At 43.7% G+C, this 21,890-nt stretch overlaps 1 protein-coding gene across 1 annotated transcript; it reads right to left on the bottom strand.

Annotated features, from left to right (window-relative positions):
* Positions 1 to 16,195: 16,195 nt before the first annotated feature.
* Positions 16,196 to 21,452, bottom strand: LOC142214482 (IgGFc-binding protein-like). Its single transcript, XM_075283430.1, has 6 exons — positions 21,426 to 21,452; positions 20,377 to 20,953; positions 18,643 to 19,244; positions 17,556 to 18,123; positions 16,853 to 17,448; positions 16,196 to 16,777 (listed from the first exon to the last, which is right to left on the bottom strand). The coding sequence occupies exons 1-6, from the start codon at positions 21,450 to 21,452 to the stop codon at positions 16,196 to 16,198; spliced, it is 2,952 nt and encodes a 983-aa protein (XP_075139531.1).
* Positions 21,453 to 21,890: the final 438 nt, after the last annotated feature.

Below are 21,890 nucleotides of genomic sequence, written 5' to 3' on the forward strand. Positions count from 1 at the left end.
CCATAGTGAAGTTTGGAGTCTGACTGTTTGAGGGTGTGCACAGGTGTCTTTTTATACTGATAACAAGTTTAAGCAGGTGCCATTACTACAGGTAATGAGTGGAGGAAAGAGGAGACTCTTAAAGAAGAAGTTACAGGTCTGTGAGAGCCAGAAATATTGATTGTTTGTAGGTGACCAAATACTTATTTTCCACCATAATTTGCAAATAAATTCTTACAAAATCAGACAATGTGATTTTCTGGATTTGTTTTCTCATTTTGTCTCTCATAGTTGAGGTCTACCTATGATGTAAATTACAGACGCCTCTCATCTTTTTAAGTGGTGGAACTTGCACTATTGGTGACTGACTAAATACTTTTTTGCCCCACTGTGTGTATATATATATATATATATATATATATATATATATATATATATATATATATATATGGTCTAAACTAATGATAGACCATAAAAAGTAATTACTGGACAACTCTTATAAGACTGGTAACTCCCAGACTGGTGCCAGGGGCTTTGTTAGCAGTAGTTATGGATGTGACTTACATCATAGTCATGGCCATAGACCACAATAGACTGGAGCAGACTCATTCAGGTCTACATGCATAGATAAGGGCCTCAGTATTCTGATATTCTCTCTGTCTCCACTATAGACTGATAATAGCCTTACACTTGCTAATTCTGTAGGGTTTAGTTTCAGAAGTTTCCTCATTTACATCACAAACAAGACTGACTCTTCTCACCTCTGTAGGTAACACCTATTGTGATCCAGGTTTGCAAAAACTACAGCTAATAGAAGACATCACTGCTTATCTATGCAACTCTTCCATAGACCTGAATGAATCGGCTCCAGTCTATTGTTGTCTATGAAACCAATAAAGATACCCAAATCTAACAGGAAAGTCTCAAAACCAATATAATTGCATCAAAAGAAAAAACAGAGAGACCGAATAATTAAAAATATAAAAGTATATTTTATTAAATATCAAAAATAAAAAATATATATAAAAAAACAGGGAGTCACACAAAGGAGGGTCCACCAAAAAATGGTGGACAATACCACAAAACACTCCCAATTAGGAGTGAGCAGGTAATCCCCTCCAAATCTCAGTACATAATATCAGGAGTATCCAAAAATGACAGTATATACATAAGAAAGCTATATGTGATCAGTTAGATATAGTAACAAACAGCTGTATACGCTTTCTCACAATCTCACTATATATATGTTGATATGTAATCAGCTGGATATAATAGTTATATGTACATACACAGTCAGTAATACATCTAGGACCGCTATATATGGTGATTGCACAAATAGGCAGATTGTCAAAAACAGCACAATATGATCTATAGTATATATAACATCCGCCGCTATATGTGCAGAAATAAACAAAGTGGACAAAAAGCCACAATAGAGTAACTTACATACCCACAGACATCTTGAGTACCCTTTAGTAAATAATCAAGACAAGAGGAAGAGGCTCCACGCACATCTAATGGGACCGGATAAAACGCATACCCCGACATGCGTTTCGCCAGAAGCGGCTTCGTCATGAGACAGAGTCAAATAAGCCCAGCGCAGTATAAATAGTCCAAACATACAAAACTAAACAAGGTTCACCTTGGTCAGTCGGGGTCAAGGGGGGAGTTGGCCCATATGAAATGTTCGCCTTGGGGCCCAGCCATTCCTAGTTACACCACTGGCTACAGTACTGTACATAAATGTACTGACCAAGAAGCCCCATCCCACTATAATGTTTTCCGAGCCTCAGAATCACATGTCTACTAGAGATCAGCCGATCCGAACAGCACGCTCGCATAGAAATGAATGGACGTAGCCGGCACGCGGGGGGTTAAGCGGCCGGCCGCCGTCAAAGCGGAAGTACCAGGTGAAACCATTCATTTCTATGGAGCGTGCTGTTCGGATCGGCTGATCCGAACAGTACTCACTCATCTCTAATGTCTACATCTCACATTCCTGTGGGAGCTATCACAGTATACGGTAAACACTTATATCACCCTATCTTGTCATCGGCTGTATCCATCAGTGTCATTGCTATGTCATTACTTCAGTGATGTAAACCAATCGGTGAGGGACCATGGAGAAGTGTGCTATGTAAAATGTATATTTTTATTTGCCCATAAGCCGCTGATAAATTTTTATATTCCATAGTAGACCTCAATGGCTCCGATACACACACACAGCAAACCCATTCACATGGTAATAAGCCTCCCTTCCTACAAATCAGGTCAGTTTTCTAAAGATATATTTCTACAATTGACTCATACTTAAAATGGCTGGTAGAAATTAAAGATTGGCAACGGCCTCCAAGCAGTAATATTTATTGGGCTGGAGATTAACCTGTGTAGCGGCAACCCTACATGGACCCCAACCAATGTAATAGATGCCATCTACCCTGTGGATTGTTGATAAATATTTCTTGACGGAATATTCCTGCAGGTCAAGCTAAGATGTAAATGAATGGAGGGGAAAGTAGAAGACCAGGGAGATTACTGAGGACTGATGCATCTAGAGTAGTTTTAGAAAAACAATTCAGAGACTAGACCCAAATCTGACAAGTCAGCTTATACTTCTTGTAAGGGAATTCAAGTGATAAAATGTTGCAAGTACGATTTCATGTATCACTGACTACAACCACAGATGTAGAGGTTCTTAGCGCACAGTTTAGTGAATTGTGCGAGCCCATCTGCCACGTCACGGCGACCTCATTCAGATGGGTCCCTACACTAAGACTTTATTTGTATAAGAAATGTTATACTCCCCCTCTAGACAAGATCCCTGAGATCAAGAGCGTACAGACTGCATTGTAACAGTGAATATATTAGATCGTGATCTCTTGCCCTAATGTATAAAGTGTTAGTGTAGGGACCCATCGTAATAAGATCAATAAGCAGTCGATGGGCTTGAAAATGTCATGAAAAAGTTGTGCTATAACTTTTTCTATAACTATTACTAAAACATCACTATAAATATATATATACACACACATGGACAATACACATGCATCATACATAGAAATTATAAGAGTTGAACTGCCGGCAGTATTAATAAGAATATATAGGAATATATACTCATATATAAATGTACACTATGTGCAGCACACACTCATATATATATATATATATATATATATATATATATAGATACCATATCTGCTGCACACACTCATGTATACAATTATATTATATATACAATTATGACCTGCACACATCCATATATACACTTAGTTTACATGCTGCAAAATTTCATACATACGCTTTAATCTATGAGCCACATATACTCAAATATACATTTACTCTATGTTAGTTACACACTCATATATACTCTTACCCTACGTGCTGAACACCTAAAAACACTGTGTGCACACACCCAAATATACCTTTACTCTATGTTAGTTACACACTCATATATACTCTTACCCTACGTGCTGAATACATAAAAACACTTCACTTATGTGTTGTACATACTCACATACATGATGATAAATACACTTACTCTAAGTGCAGCAGATACTCCCATAAACACTTACTATATGGGCTGCACACACTAATATATACATGTATTTTATATGCCGCAGTCATATATACACTTAACTTAATTGCAGCATAAACTCATATATACAAGCACTCAACTTACGTGTTGTACATATTAATAGACAAGCTTACACTTTGGACAGCTGACAAGGATACATATCCTTACTCTAACTGCAGCAGATACACGAATACACTTACCCCATGTGCTGCACACACCCAAATATACAATCACTCTATCTGCTGTACAAGCTGTAACATAGACTTACCCTATGAGCTGCACACACTTATATATACACTTAGCCTATGTGCTGAACACATAAATACACTTCTGTGCTGCACACCCTCATAGATACATTCACACTAGGTGATGCACACAATGATGCCAGTCGGTCATTGTTGGTATCATATCTCTTTGTACATTTTGTGTACCGTATGTGAACCCTCAAATGGAAAGCACCATGGAATTAATGCTGCTATATAAATAAATAATAATAATGATGTATACACTTATTTTAGCTAAAGCAGATACTCATATATACACTTACTCTATGTGCAAATTTCATACAACAACAAGATACAAGATACAACTGAGCTTTATTAGCATTACCAAAGTATAAAACATTTGGTGTTGCCAAAGCAAAAAGAGCATACTTATGCTTTAATCTATGAGCCACATATACAATTATTTTATGTGCCGCACACAGTCATATATATACTTAACTTATTTGCAGTATAAACTCATATATACAAATACTCTATGTGCAGCACACACTCTTATATACACTTACATCACATGCAGTGTACACTCATGTATACAGTTACTTATGTACAGCACACACCTATATATACACTTAACCAATGTGCTGCACATACACATAAACACAATTACCCTATGAGCTACACAAACTCATACATACACTTACATAATGTACTGCACACACTCATACATAAACTTCACCTATGTGCTGAAAACAAACACTTAACTTAAGTATTGTATACATTAATAGAAAAGCTTCCACTTTGGACAGCCAACAAGGATACATATCCTTGCTCTAAGTCTAGCAGATACACGAATACACTTACCCTATGTGCGGCACACACCCAAATATACACTTACTTTACCTGTAGCACACACTTATATATACACTTACTCTATCTGCAGCATACATTTATATATATACACTTACTCTATCTGCAGCACACATTTATATATAAACTTACTCTATCTGCAGCATACATTTATATTTAAACTTATTTTCTATCTGCAGCATACATTTATATATACACTTACTCTATCTGCAGCATACATTTATATATACACTTACTCTCTATCTGCAGCATACATTTATATATACAGGTACTCAATGTGCAGCACACATTCATAGATACGTTTACACTATGTGAAGCATGCAATGATTTTTACACTTATTCTAAGTATATAAAACCGCAGGTGCCTGAGGACATGAATGCTCTTCTTTAATTCAAATGAATTGTCAAGCAGCCTCTGCTTCCTCCTCCTCAGAGGCCATGTAGCATTTCAAATGAATTACCTGGCAGGCCCTGCCATGCAAATACATGCAGAGACTATCCAGTAATTCAAATGAATTGTCAAGCAGCAACACAACATCACAAGCTGATCACACAAGCATGGTTCCACCTGTGGTGGATAATTCTGTCTCCTTTGTACGTATATAAGTATACCTATAGAATATACTTATATATACACTGTACACATGCAGTAAGTTCTATAGAAGTAGTTACTAATTACAGACGTGTGTATACATACAGTATATACGTATATATAATACAGCGCATTACATAAATATACAGACATTACACCATACCTCCCAACTTTTGAAGAACCGAAAGAGGGACAAAATGTGCGGCGGGCATAGTGCGCCGCGGCAAATTTAGCCCCACCCACTTTTGTGTTGACCCCGCCCACTCGTTAATTTTTCATGTGCCCGCACACAGTATAATCCTCCTACAGTCACCCGTAAATTATATGTCCCCCCTCTATCTCTCCCCCAGTTTCATATACACCCTTCATCTGCCCCCAGTTTCATGTCCCTCTTCCAGCTCTGCCCCCAGATTCATGTCCCTCCATCTCTGCCCCCAGATTCATGTCCCTCTTCCAGCTCTGCCCCCAGATTCATGTCCCTCCATCTCTGCCCCCAGATTCATGTCCCACATCTCTGCCCCCAGATTCGTGTCCCTCCATCTCTTCCCCCAGATTCATGTCCCTCCATCTCTGCCCCCAGATTCGTGTCCCTCCATCTCTGCCCCCAGATTCATGTCCTCTCCATCTCTGCCCCCAGATTCATGTCCCCCATCTCTGCCCCCAGTTTCATGTCCCCACATCTCTGCCCCCAGATTCATGTCCCCTCCATCTCTGCCCCCAGATTCATGTCCCCCATCTCTGCCCCCAGATTCATGTCCCCCATCTCTGCCCTCAGATTCATGTCCTCTCCATCTCTGCCCCCAGATTCATGTCCCCCATCTCTGCCCCCAGTTTCATGTCCCCACATCTCTGCCCCCAGATTCATGTCCCCTCCATCTCTGCCCCCAGATTCATGTCCCCCATCTCTGCCCCCAGTTTCATGTTCCCACATCTCTGCCCCCAGATTCATGTCCCCTCCATCTCTGCCCCCAGATTCATGTCCTCTCCATCTCTGCCCCCAGATTCATGTCCTCTCCATCTCTGCCCCCAGATTCATGTCCCCCCATCTCTGCCCCCAGATTCATGTCCCCTCCATCTCTGCCCCAGTTTCATGTCCACTCCATCTCTGCCCCCAGATTCATGTCCCTCCATCTCTGCCCCCAGATTCATGTCTCCTCCATCTCTGCCCCCAGATTCATGTCCCACATCTCTGCCCCCAGATTCATGTCCCACATCTCTGCCCCCAGATTCCTGTCCCTCCATCTCTGCCCCCAGATATATGTCCCCCATCTCTGCCCCCAGATTCATGTCCTCTCCATTTCTGCCCCCAGATTCATGTCTCCTCCATCTCTGCCCCCAGATTCATGTCCCACATCTCTGCCCCCAGATTCATGTCCCCCATCTCTGCCCCCAGATTCATGTCCCCTCCATCTCTGCCCCAGTTTCATGTCCACTCCATCTCTGCCCCCAGATTCATGTCCCTCCATCTCTGCCCCCAGATTCATGTCCCTCCATCTCTGCCCCCAGATTCATGTCCCACATCTCTGCCCCCAGATTCATGTCCCCCATCTCTGCCCCCAGATTCATGTCCCCCATCTCTGCCCCCAGATTCATGTCCTCTCCATCTCTGCCCCCAGATTCATGTCCCCCCCATCTCTGCCCCCAGATTCATGTCCCCCATCTCTGCCCCCAGATTCCTGTCCCTCCATCTCTGCCCCCAGTGTCGTGCCGTCCTCTCCTTCATCTGCCCCCAGATTCACGTTCCACCTCCACATTAAACTTACCTTCTCCTCCGCTCCCTCGCCGCTGCCCGCCTCTCTCCCTGACACATGCGGCTGAAGCTGCTCGCGTGCTCGCTTCGCCGCTGCGTCTCTCTCTCGCTGACACATGCGGCTGAAGCGAGGAGCTGACCTGTGTCAGCTCCTCGCTTCGCTGCTGCCGCCGGCTCCTGGCTTGTACATCGCGTCTACAAGCCAAGAGCTGGCGGCAGCAGCTAAGCGAGGAGCTGACACAGGTCAGCTCCTCGCTTCAGCCGCATGTGTCAGCGAGAGAGAGAGACGCAGCGGCGAAGCGAGCACGCGAGCAGCTTCAGCCGCATGTGTCAGGGAGAGAGGCGGGCAGCGGCGAAGCGAGGAGCTGACCTGTGTCAGCTCCTTGCTTCAGCCGCATATGTGTTCAACTCAGATCTGCATCCTCTGGACGCAGATCTGAGTTGAAATCGGGACATATCTCCCTCCAACCGGGACCGCGGGACATGTCACCCAAATCGGGACTGTCCCGCGGAAATCGGGACGGTTGGGAGGTATGTTACACATGGACACTTCATACATTACATGGCACCTCAATGCTTCTGATACTTTCATTCCATGTTATCCTGTGTAGATATAACATGAAATCTATGTAAGTTAGATAATAACAAGGTTTATGACAGAAGTCATCGTAGATATGTATTGATAATAATTTCCTCCAGTGGGCTCACAAGAATCCAAAGTGACATTGTACTTTATCACATATTGATACATTTATAGGAGTAATATAATGAGGTATAATAAAATAATCATTTCTATCAGGGTCAGGTGTTGGAGGAATCAAGAATGATCAGTTGTGTGCCATAGAGAATATAGTCTGCACTGGCGCTATAACCATACCTCCTAACTGTCCCGCACAGATACAAGGTAGTAACATGACGGATGGTTAGGCGCTGTTCACATTACATTACATACATGTCTGGTAACACTGCTGCCATAAACCTCTGGTAGATGTGTGTAACCATACGTCTCACAAGTGCATATATTTAGGCTACTATTCAGACAGTATACATGCTGACTGCAGGCTGTGCTTTCTTATACTATGGAAATAAGTGCACCCTCTATGTAGTGACTACAAGTATATGGCGGCCATGTTTTGACATCTGTTGACCCCATAGGAGGCGATAGACAAACCTATAATAATGTAAGAAAGCCTAGAACTTTGGTTTCTAATGGATACAAATAGAAGGCAGATGTCATTGATAATAATAGAAGTCATTGTATTACTATGTAGAATAGCAGAGCTGACTGCGCTACCCTGCCGGCCCCCATAACAGCCCAGACCTGACTGAGCAGAGACAACTGGTGACAACTGATGACTTTGGTGTTAGAGAAAAAACTTGTAGAAATGAGAGGAGAGATTGTTATGTCACCTGAATGATGGAGCCGAATTATGTCCAGGGAAGCTCATGTGTACAGGGACCAATACTGGACATTTACTAACAGTCCCCCCCCATCCCCCACAAGCCCCCATCCACTATCTGTAAGAGGTCTGCCTAATGATCAGTCACGTCTTAAGATCTTCAGTATTTAGATGAGATCCCGGTCACTTACTGAATGTATCACTGCTGCAGATCCGCACACACATGTCCATCCCGCCATCACTGACAAGTAACTGACGGCAGACAACTGTCATTTCAAACTCAGATCCAGCAATCCTATTGGTTGCAGGTGGATGCAGGTACCATGGTGACATGTTCCATAGACATTGTTGTATGAAGGTTGTTTATTGCAGGATGACGTCCATATTACTTACTGATGAACTTTTATTACCAACAGCCATTCTGCCATTTATGTAGTCATATCACTGTTAGGGGGCGTTCACACTACCGTCGGTGTCCGACATGTAGTATCCGCTCCTAGTGTCCGCTCAAAATCTGTCACGGACACTAGATGTGTCCGTGACACCTGTCATTCACTTTAATGGGCATCGGGTGCATGCAGGGTTCCTCTGTCCGCTTGAGAAATCGGACATCTTCTCTTGCGGACAGGAAAGGACGGGCACGGAGTGCAAAAGAACGCACCCGATGCCCATTAAAGTGAATGACAGGTGTCACGGACACATCTAGTGTCCGCTCCTAGTGTTCGTGACAGATTTTGAGCGGACACTAGGAGCGGACACTACATGTCGGACACCGACGGTAGTGTGAACGCTCCCTTACCCTGTTTGCCTGATCTATAACATTCATTTCATTAAAAGGGTCAGTACAGTTATCTGGTTTCTGATATTGATGGCCAACACCCGGGACAAGTAATGGTAATGTGAATATACTGTGAGCCAAGCTGCTCACTCGCCATGCAAGCTGTATTGGTAAATGGAGGTACTTCAGCATTAAAGTCTATGGGACAGCACTGCAGTACCTACCATTGGCATAACTAAAGTCTTGTGCGGCCCCAGTGCAAATGAGTTAATTTTTTTTTTTTTTTTTTTTTTATATCCGGGAAAATATAAACAAGATAAAACTCATTCAAAAATAAAAAGCAAAAATAAAGCCCTATGTGTCCCCGAAAACAGACGCAAAAATTAGTTGAATGAGACATATGAGAAAAATGTTACCGCCCTCTAAACTGCACATACAAAATAAGCTTAAAATCTGTCCGGTCCTGGACCATAAATTGGCCCGGTACTGAAGTGGTTAATCCATACTGATTATAAAACCACAAACCAAAACAGTCCAGGCGAAACTTTGTAATGTATCTTAAAGAAATCGGTTTCCTTCTCCACTTATTAAGCTGTCTCCTCCTCTTTAGCGTCACTGACTGCTTATATATAAGCCATGTCTGTATCCAGCCCACTACCGAAAAGGTAGGGTTCCCTCACTCACATAGTAGCAGTATAGCAGCTGCAGCCATGGTCAGTTTTATACAAAGTGGGGCCCTGGGCAAGTTTACAAGTGGAGCCCTAAATTCTAGGGCATACCAGTGGCAGAACTGCCGAGCATAGCAGCTTCTATGGGGTCCGTGACCATAGGGAGCCTTTTGGCCTGGAGTTACTCCAGCATTTACTTACCACTCCAGCCCATGGCCGCCCCCACTTCCTCTTTAGCGCTGACACTGAACAGCATCAGGACTTTGCTGACAGGAACCTGTTATGGAATGCACAAGGCACGGGGAGCGGTAAGTACAGCCACAGTACTTGGTATTTGTTGGGTGAACCTTACAAGATCCATCTCATCAGGTTTGCCTGGTAGTTTCACTTGATGAAACTGCTATTATACTCTAAGGTCTTATAATAAGAGGCCCAAAGAAGGTGGAAAAAAGGTCTTACTTATCTCTCCTGTGCTCTAACGCAAATTCCTGCTGCCTACAGCCATCTTCAATGATTTCACAGATGGCACGTGGGTCTGGTTGGCATGATTGATGGACAAGGATGCGGAAGTAACCTATGTATGTGATGTTATTGAAGACAGCAGGAAGGAGCACAGTAGAGGTGAGCAAGACTTTTTTTTTCTTCTTCACTTTCCCTGGGCCTCCAAATATATTCTGGGTTCTGTAGAGACCCCAGAGCAGGGGTAGGGAACCTACGGCTCTCCAGCTGCTATGAAACTACAACTCCCAACATGCTCCATTCACTTCCAAGAACAGCAGAGCAAGTATGCATGCTGGGAGTTGTAGTTTTGCAACAGCTGGAGAGCCGTACGGTCCCTACCCCTGCCCCAGAGTATAATAGTTACTAGGTAACGATCCCCAAAAATTTTCGGGTTATGCCGAACCCAACATTTTTGTACTACTTTTTGAGAGTCTCCCACCCCGATCCCAGACGCATGATCTGATCTATCTAGTAAAGTGGCTTCAGCCTGAGAAAGCCACGCCAGCACAGATGGTGGAGAGAGTGGTTCTGGATAAGTGCACCAGATCGCTTCCACCCAAAATTCAGTGCTGGGTTGGACAAGCGGGACCCACAACGGCTGGCTCAGTATTGTTACAGCACACTTGAGCTGTTCACAGAGGAGCTACTGCAGGCATCTCCCAGATCTACTAACCCCAAGGTGGAGAAGACTACCGTGAGGGTCAGAAAGGTTGTGAGGGGAGGATGCTTAGAGGGAACAGGCAGCTGGGACTGAAAGTGTTAAACCTAGGACTCAAAATGGAGAGCCATATCACCTCAAGTGTTGGTGGTGCCATGAACTGGGTCATGTCGCTGCCTACTGTCCCTTGATGACCGAGCTCCATGGCCTGCAGCAGTTCCAAGCACATATCCCTGTTTGCTCATCCCGCTTGTTCAGCAGAAACTGACAACCACAAATGTGTACTGTACTGGCTCTCCTGGACTCTGGTAACTCTTGTGCACCATGATCTGGTTGACCCCATTAGGGTCTTGTGCATACATTGTGAAACTAGGGAGTATCCTATTGTAGAGGTCACCATAAGAACTACCTCTGACACTGACTCACAAAGTAGGTGTAGTTAAGCCCCTATTCAGCATACCTAGACGACAGCATCATCTTTAGTACGGTTCAACACCCAACCCAAAGAAATGTGCTTTGGATCTTGGAGTCCCGATACCTGGAGTATATAATAGAAAGAGGTGTAATAAAACCCCAGGTTAAAAGTGGAGGCAATTTAAAAGTGCAGTTTTTGGTGCCAATGATTCAAGCTGTGTCAGAATCAGTGGAGAGTAACCATGGGCAGTAATTGGAGTTGGTGAAAGGGCCTCTATCCTCTAACCAAGCTAGGGCTTGTCCACTCTTTGGTTTAGGACCAGACATTCATACATGTGGTTTTGAGGGCTATAGACTTATGCAACCCATAGTTTGATGCAGCGCTACTATACTGACATGTAATAGGCAGGTACTGAAAGGAGAGGGATACTGCTGTAGCATTTCCAGTGTTGTGAGATTTCATGCTGTGAGAGGGGAGAAAGCAGCAGGAGAGTCATCTGATGAACTGAATACTATGCACACACCTTACATGACAAAAGAAGGCATAAAATATACATTAATGAAAGTTTTTCTTGAAAATGACATTCCAGGTCTAGTTTAACCAACATCAACCTAAAGCAGCCTTGAGTGACGGACTGAGACACCAGGAGGGACAGAATAGACTGAAACCACATCCTTGTCTAGTTACTGTAGCTGCTACTTCCTGTAATAACCATTAGTGGCCAAGGATGTTCTACAGTTACATCAACCACCAGAACATCGGCTAAATATTTGGTCATCACGTCAACCTTGACGAAACTGCAGAGACCCTTTAACGTTATCCCTCTGGAATCAGACTGGTTTGCCATGTACTGATCCAAGTTTTCCTTTTGCTATCCTTATTGAAACTTAGTATCTTATAACAATGACAGACAGAATCTACAGCAGTATTCAGTAGCAAAAATTTTATATTTTTTAGCAGGAAAAAAAAAATCCACAAATCCAAAGCCATCTATATACAGATCTTATATTCTAGAGATATTTACAACATTTTACTGCATTTGGCTTGTTTTGCAGATCGTCCTTAGAAATATATATAGTCATTTGGCAGTTCTATAGTCAGATTTCATGTCATGAAAGTCAGCAGTTCTCCAGATTTCCATCCTCTTCATAAAGTGTGCATCTGTTTCCAGAACTGTCAGAGTCTCTCCATTGATTTATACGTTACTACAATAGAAAAGATTAAAGATGGTAAATACTTGTGCGATTCAGGGCAAAGTCACACTGTGGAAACATTGTTAGCTGCCGTATTTGGCCAGGTGTCTAGCCATTCCGTTGCGCTGTCTGCTGCCAGTTAGGCCCAGGTTAATGTGTGATCAGCGGGGCATCTTGAGCCGTGGAATCCGCTGCAAGATCGAGCATGATGATTCTTTCAGCGTCCTGCCGCAATCTCTTCCCCTATTGAGGACAATGGGAGGCGGATTCTGGATGAAATCTGCCCCCAAATCCACAGCAACTTCCTCCATGTGAGTGTACCCCAAGAGCAAGATGTGTATCATGTTGTACTACAGACCTGATGAGGCCTAGAATTGCAGCCATATTGGGCAATCCTTCCCAGAAACCCATCACTAAGAAATTGCCAGCCAAGATTTAATATTTGTTCATTGGTTGAGAGATTTTTTTTGCTTCTCAGAATTTGTAGCCAGTACAAGTGGTGGAGGGAACCAGAGGCTGCAAATAGTGCCAGAAAACCCAGGTAAAGGCCAAGTGGCCTGAGATTGTGGTACCTGGTGCTATTAATCCACTAACAAGAGCCACATTCTATTGTATTAGCAGCTTTCTCCACCTACTTCTATATACACTATACTTCACACAACTTCAATTTTGCTAACATCTTAACTACAGTCTTGTGTCTAGATGTGTAAACCTATCACATTAAAGGGCTATCCTAATGTTACATGTCATCTTCTAGGTAGGATTCCCCAGAGATTAGCTCACCATTGGCTCATGTGCTACATCTAATAACCATTTGTGCCATGTAGTAGCAGTGTTAGTCTAGGCAGGGGTCCGCTAATATAGCTAATGGAAAGTGGCATGTGCCATTTCTGGCCTGTGGTTGACATCACTGAGACTTGTGATTGGGCCTCAGTGGTGACATTGGGACACCAGGTCTGCAGCAGACTACCCAATGTCTAGAAAGCCACCAGAGAAAACAGTGGATGCCCAGAAGGGGAGTAGAAGTGTTATTTTTCCCCCTTAGCCTCCCATGGGGTTCTGAAGAAACCCAATTATAATAGCAATGAAATGGGCCAAACCTCACAACTATGTCAAAATTAATTTTTAAAGAGGTTGGCAGCTCTTGGGAGCATTTTATACTGTGGTCCCTTATACTGGGAGGGGCACTGTGGGGAACCTATTCCATTGCGTGGGGTCTCTGGGGAGCACACTACTGTGGAGGGCACTATAGAACATTATATACCATGTGGAGCATTATACTGTGCAGTGCTCAGACTTCCAATTGCAGCCCTGTACTATGCCTACATCACAGCTCCCCCATTATAATCTTGCACATGTGCCTAGCATGTGTGGAGCTAGTGGGGCATGCAGAGTACTATAGGAAAAAATAGTCAGTAACGCCAAGCAGGCAGCACATATGTAAGATTTCAATGCAGGAGCTGCGCTGTAGGCCATTAGCAAGAAGCTGTTGGAAGGGCCCCCAGAACAAGTTCCTCTGGTGGGCAATAGGTCCTTCATTCCAAACACTAAGTGTACTGACCGTGTTGAGTATACTGGCACCAGGGCCGATTATATTTGTATCATTGAGAGTCCCTCTTATAGGATGACCATATTCCCTAGTTGGGATTTGACTAGTGGAGCATCAAGTAGTTGCTACACTTCCATAACAGTCCACAAATACAGTCTAATGTGAATTTATTAGGGAAGCCCTAAGAGAAACATGGGCATTAAAGTCACTCACCAACTGGTTAAATCCCGAGCTCTCCAGGATGCTATGAGCTCTACGATGTCAGTGACTAGATCTCCTCCTGGAGATTTGAGATCATCAAAAGTGTTACCATTAAAGTTTCCACAAGCCCCACAAATAAGCCCAGACAATTTGTCAGAGACCCGGACAACAAGGTTACCACTGGTGGTCAATTCAATATTCAAGTCAGCGGTAATCTGGATTAAAACAGATTCCTCCCCAGCATTGGCCGACAGAATTCCAGACGCAACAGGCAGACGATCCAAGCGCCCGTTTACCTACACAAAGAATATAGGTTTTTACATGTTTGCTAAGAATATTTTCTTATTTGATCCAGTCCTATCTTTATGCATAGACACTCACCCATATTTCCTTATCTTTAGAGAAGGTCACCAGGGAACCATCAAGGAACACATGAAGTCTGGCCACTGATGCTGCTGCCTTTCCACAGCTCTGGAGATCAGCAATAACTCGGAACCATGAGGTGGCCTTTCCATCACACAGAGATGCCACTTCTACAGGCCCAGTACCAATAGGTCCTCCTGTGAGGCCATCAAACGTAATCAGCTTCAGAGAGTTCACGGTGCATTCTCCTTCCACCTTGTAGCAGCCACGGACTCCATTGACTAGACGGCAGTTTTCCTTGTCACCACATGTGAATGCAGTACAGGTAACACCTCCAGCCTGGCATTTACATTGTATGGTACAGTCTGTTGTGAAAGAGGACTCACCCTCCTAATTGAGAAAAATCAAAAGTGTCACCAACTTGGATGAGACCAGTAAGGTTTTTTTTTTTTTTTTTTTTTTTTTTTTTTTAAGCACAAGCAATAGTTGTACAATGAATATTTTCCTTCTAGATTTGGCATTTAAATAGTAATCCGTGTAGGAAAAAAAATGGCTAGATCAGAGGGCATCCAGCACGAGGGAGCCCAAGCAATCATGAAAGGGAGTACTCCAAGACAACTGTTTGAAGGGAGCAGTGGATCAGTATGGAAGTTACCAGTATATTTATCTATGGGACTGATGGGGTGGATTTATAGTAAACACCCATTTAAAGATGGCACCTTCAAAAGTGCCAAGTGGGTGGAGTTTGCATACATTTTAGCTATATACCCAGTATAAGGTTGGCTTTGTTCTCAAGCTCCACAATGGTGACTTTGTTGCCACAGACCCAGCAATCTGCTGTTACCACTGCGGAGGTGAAGACTATTGAAATGAATGGCTGTCCATGTAATGTATGGATATGCCAGGTCTACTAGAATGGGGGCTCGTCTGCCAGAGCATCAGTGTAGCATAGAGTGAAGGTCTAAACTGTGATCCTGGGTACACATTTGGGAATGCAGACACCTTTTGTTATTTTGAGAATCCTTTTGCTGATCCACTGTATCTTGCAACTCATTGAAAAATAACAGATCGAAGATAAGGTGCAGGTTAGAGCAAGTCCAAAAATCTACAACCTTCCACAGGCTATATATTTTATCACATAACATCCTAGGTAATCTAAGTCTAATCCAAGGATATAAGGCAGTTCCTTTAGATTCTGACTCACCCTCATGTATTTGCCATTGAATGCACATCCACATTTGTCTGCTGTGACACAATGATCTCCATCCAGCACATATCCAGTGTTACATTCACAGCCTTCAAAGCATTGGTCTGTACATTTCATTGGTGCCATGAGTCCAGAGCAACTTTGTTCACAAGATCTGGTACAAAGTTCATAGTGACTGTTGGCCGGGCAGGACATCGCTGGAAGGAAAAACCACCACATGTGTCATTTAGGCCACTAATTACAGGGGAAGGGACTAAACAGGACAAAAGCCAGTTACTACTTACGACAGAACGTTGGGCTTCTCCAAGTAGCAATAGTAACCCCGACAGCATGACAAACGGCTGCATAGGCCTGAAGACTCTTGCATAGAACGTCGTCCTTTCCATCAGTAGCACAGGAGTCGTAGACGCAGAAGTTGAAATATTCATATGGGCTGATCTTGGAATGACACGCTTGAAATGGCCCAGATGGATTTGTCATTAGACCACAAGAGGATGCGGCTTTGAATGGCTGAAGCTTGGCTTCCGTACATACCGGGCATTCTCCCTCATTACAGCCATCACTGCACTTAGCTCCAGCAACAGTAACCTTCCAGGACACCCCAAACTCATTGACATTCTTCACTACTTCTTTGCTGGGAAGCCGGAAGTCATCAATTTTGTCACCATTAAAGTTGCCACAGAGGCCACCCAGTTTCCCACGGTAAGTACTTGGAACAGTAAGGATCACATGGTAAATGGTATCATAAAGAATCTTCAGACCAAAGTCTGTCTGCAAGACCACATTCCCTCCTTCTTGATTTATTAGGATACGGTCATCATCTAGTACCAGTGGAAGATTGGTGAGCTCTCCGTCAACCTAAGACACAAAACACAATAAAGATGAAGCTGCAGGATTACACCATGAAGGCACAGACTCTTTGGAAATACTGACCTTGACTTTTGATCTCATGTTCCTTTCAATGGCTATTGTGTAACCATATACAGACACCACCACGAGCCTCGTCACAGCAACTTTACCATTTCCATAGCCTTCATGCTCAACAGCAATAGAGAACATCACCAGATCAGCATCATCTTCAAGAACCTTGGACAAGATGTACGTGCAAGTACCTTGGAAGTCAAATCGGAGACCGTCAAAAGAGATGTAGTGTGGATCTCCAGAAGCCTCGCACCTGCCAGATTCTTTTGCTCGACATCCCCAGACTCCATTTACCAATTTGCATTCCTCTTCAGGCCCACAGGCTATGGATTTACACCTGACAATGCCATCAGCACCACACTGGCATTTCTCACGGCACTGACCATTAGGATAGAAGGTTTCATTCTTATGATAATATTGCTCTTGATACACACAGCCACAGTTGACAATGGCAACACATTTGTGTCCGCTCAGAATGTATCCATCATCACAGTAGCAAGCTTCCTTACAGGGAGAGTCACATCCAGCTGGAGAGGACAACCCATAGCAAGTGATCGGACAGGAGTTTCCACACAATTCATAGTGACTGTTCAGTGGGCACGATAGGCCTAGAAGGAAATTCAATAGAGGACAGTATCACTGCCAAGGACAGTGTGCTGGAAACAGACGACGTTTAGGACACAAATAGCAACAACAAATCATGAGAATCACTTACTGCAGAATGATGGGGATCTCCATTCTTGTAACCGGACGCCAGCTGCCTGGCAAGATGCCACATAGAGACCAATGGCATTACAGAAGGATGATGGGTGTCCCTTGTATTGACAAGCATCGAAAACACAATCATTAATGAATGGGGTTGGGTCCACAACTGAGTAACACTTACTGAATGGCCCACTGGGCTTATTCATCAGTCCACAGTATTTCTCAGTCTTGTACTGTTCTTTTTGGACTTCTGAACATACAGGACAGCTTCCAGGACACCCTGGAGAACAGCCAGGAACATCACCCACTTTCCAGCTGTTACCAAATTGAACAGCATTTGTAGCTGTGTTGCCATCCTTCATATTAAAGTCATCATTGGGATTCTTGTTATAATTGCCACACAAACCACCAACAGAATTCACATAGTTGCTGGATATGGTTACTGCCACGTAGCTGTACCAGTCATATGTCACGGTGACATCAAAATCTGTCTTTATGATCCCTTGGCTGCCACTCATATAGGCTACAACTTTATTCATTTGGTAATAGAATGGAAGAGAAGTAACCACTCCATTGACCTAAAACAAAACCAAAGTCAGAATTCTGTTCATCTTAACCATTGCCTATATAACTAGGCTTTTCCAGGGCATTTTTGATCCAGAGCATTTATGAGAAACAGGTACAGAAAATTGATCATTGACCGCATCTCAAATTGGAGGTAGTGTCAGGACAGTGTGCAAGAGTGTGGATCAGTCCAACAAAACCTCAGAGCTGCCCATCACAGGAGAGTGGAGAGGTTATTCAACATGGTAGAGGGTTGGAAAGAGGGCGACATTGCATGCATATTGTATCAGTCAAGGGAGACGGGGCATGTACCCAGAAATCACAAATGAAGGTTAAATGTCTATCCAGTACCTACTACACCTCGATGCAAGAGTATTCTGTCTCGTTTGAAGCTCGTCACAACTGAAAGGGTCCCTTGGTACAGGTCCCGTCAGGATGAAGCATTGAGAACAGAACATGCAATAAGTCCAACCTACAGCCATATTAGATTTCAACAGACCTTGAAAAATTCTGATCATTGACCCCATACCTACCAATATACAACGAGTGTAGTCCATGCTAAGCGTCAAAACCAAGTCGTAAGCTTCCAGGGTAACCACTTTAGTGTAAGAAACGGCTTTGTTGCCACCACGGTTGTTATTTTGGACGGTCACCTTAAAATGAGGCACCGATGGGTTGGTGGAGGTCACGCCAACAAGTTGGTATATGCAAGTACCCATAAAATCATATCTTTTGCCGTCAAAAGTTGTGTAGTGGGGATCTCCAGAACCTATGCATGTGACAAAGCTGACGGGTTGACAACTTCTCACTCCATTAGACACCAAGCACCTTTCACCGTCTTTACAGCCGCCATCCTTGCAGACCACCAGGCCAACATTTGGATCACATTTACAGATTCTACGGCAGTTGTCATCTTCCCAGAATTCGTGGTTAGCTTGGTAGTAGGCACCATTGTAAGTGCAGCCACAACCCGATACGGGAACACATTTGTCACCACTGAGGACAAAGCCATCATTACACTGGCAGGTCTCCACACAAGCCTCAGTGCACTGCGATGGAGCAGTGCGATCAGTACAGGTAGCCGGGCAGGCGTTTCCACAGAATTCATAATGACTGTTCATTGGACATGGCAAGACTGGAAAAGAACAAAACAAGAGCTATGGCAAACTTTCTCAGATTTCTCTACTGTGCAGAGTGTGAGTGTGTCTGCTTTGTCAGGTTGGGCACATCCCTTATGCCAGCTTTATGGCATAAGTGACAAGTCTTGCTGATTAAGGGGGATGGCATGCCCACCTTCAAAAAAGTCAAGTCACTGCAAAGTGTCACTTGCTACTAAGAAATTGCTAATTTTAGGCAAATCTACATTCTCCTGCCACTGCATAAAATTCATTTAATGTTGTCATGTTCAATTCTCTTCACTCATTCTGTCACTTCAATAGACAGCTGCGTCTCACCCCTGCCCTAATCCCACAGCATGTAGTCTTAAAGGGATCCTATCATTTAGAAGGTATTTTTTCCTGCGTACCATGGTGGAATAGCCTAAAGGCCATTCTACCTTTCGTTGTTTTCCCCAGGCTGCTGTTCGGTAGACATACTGGTTTTATACCGGTATGCAAATGAGTTCTCTTGCAGCACTAGGGGTGTCCCCAATGCTGCGAGAGAACTCTCCAGCACCATCTTCAGGAACCTCCTCGGGTCTTCTTCCAGCGTAGGTGGTGAAATTTGTAGGCCGTGGGCCTGGGCAGAGGTGACTGCGCACGCCTGCAGCCACAAGAAAAATGGCCGCTTACTGTGTAAATGTCCACTTTCTTGTGGGCATGTGCAGTCGGCTCTGCCCAGGCCTACAAGTTTCACTGCCTATTCCGGAAGACACAAGAAAGGGGGATGTTTCTGAAGATGGAGGCGTCGCTGGAAAGCGTTCTTGCAGCATTGGGGACACCCCCAGTGCTGCAAGAGAACTCACTTGCATACTGGTATGAAACCAGTATTTCTACCGAACAGCAGCCCAGAGAAAACGTAGGTAGGAGAATAGCCTTTAAGGCTATTCCGATAAGGGACCAAAAACCTTCTAAATTATAGGATCCCTTTAATCTAAAGTTGAACCCCGTTTCATATCTGCTCCTCCCAAGTCTCATGGTATGTATTCTTTCATGACATAAATATGAACTACAGTGTTACCACCTTCTCATTACACTTGTGCTCCTCCTCCCCTCTCACAGCATATATAATGGCAGCCATCTTTGCTTTCATATATTATTCTCACTTACCACATCCTGATGGTGTTCTCCAATCATATATTTGAGCTCCTTGTTTCCTGCAGGTGTTGGCATAGGCAGTCAGGGCTTGACACAGGAACTGCTTTGCACCACCATTAATGCAGACATCGTACAAGCAACTAGCAAAGAAGTTGTCTGGGTTAATTTTAGGATGACACTCTTGGAATGGCCCATTTCCAACTTTGCTAATAAGCCCACATCTCTTGTCATCTCCATACAGGTTCTTCTTAGCATCATCACAAGTTGGACATTTCAGTCCAGGACAATAGTCAAAGCAAAAGGGATCTCCATCCTTGACCTTCCAACTCTTGACCCATTCTAGAATGGAGGGAAGCAATGTATTGTCTGCAGTTATCCGCTCATCGTTGATATTTTGGTTGAAGTTTCCACAAATACCTTGTGTAAGGCCATAGTAGCTGCTGGAGAGTGTGATCACCACGTGCCATTTATATTCATAGGTCACCTGAAGGCCAAAGTCTGTCTGTACCACTGCATTAGCACCACTGATCCTGGCCCAGATCTTCCCATTTAACAATGTAACTGGTAGATTGGTAATTACATCATTGACCTGTTTGGGTGTGAATTGGGAAAGAAGGTTTAGAAGATATAAATTACAGGCTACATTAGAAAAACATTCTGACAGTGAGGGTAGTGAGAGTGGAATAGGCTGCCACGGGAGGTGGTGGGCGCTCCATCAATGGAAATCTTCAAGCGGAATCTGGATAAACATATAGCTGGGATGATTTAGGAAAACCTGCACTCGCAGGGGGTTGGACCCGATGGCCCTTGAGGTCCCTTCCAACTCTACCATAAGAAAAAATAAATAATAATAATTATACTGCAAAGCTTTCACTCCTCTGCAGGATTCAGAGCTAGAACATTAAACCAAGCCTGCTTGTTCAGTGTGGTCCTTCCATCAGCTTCTACACATTATGGTGGTGCAGGGCTAACACTGCCCCCTGCAGCACAATACTGGATGCAACATGGGATGAGTATTCAGATGAATTATCCCTTCAACTGTTGCACTACATAAAACTCACCCTAACTTTGCCAAACTCATCCTTCATTATGGCAATCTTGTATCCATATACGTAGATGGTGACAGTTCTGACGTACGATACGGCCTGGGTTCCTCGATTATCATTCTTCTCTTCAATTGTAAATGGTACCAGCCCATCTCCTCCTCCATATTTAGACAGGATATATGTGCAGGTTCCCTGGAAGTCATAGTCGTATCCATCAAAAGTGTGATAATGGGGGTCACCCCAACCCCAGCAGTTGCGTGTGAAGTCTGGAACACAGACTGGGTTTCTATCTTTTATCTTGCAAGTTTCTTTGATCCTACATTTCACAGACTTGCATGGATCTGTAATTGGATAAGGAAAGGTTTAGAAGAGACTTGGATGAAACATCACTGGATATATACAGAACTAGTCATTTCTATGTTCTAGTAGACAAGATTCCAAAGAAAATGAATTCTAAAATGTTGGAATTGGGAAGGGGGG

Source organism: Leptodactylus fuscus, chromosome 7 (assembly GCF_031893055.1).
Source record: "Leptodactylus fuscus isolate aLepFus1 chromosome 7, aLepFus1.hap2, whole genome shotgun sequence".
Taxonomy (NCBI): Eukaryota; Metazoa; Chordata; class Amphibia; order Anura; family Leptodactylidae; genus Leptodactylus; species Leptodactylus fuscus.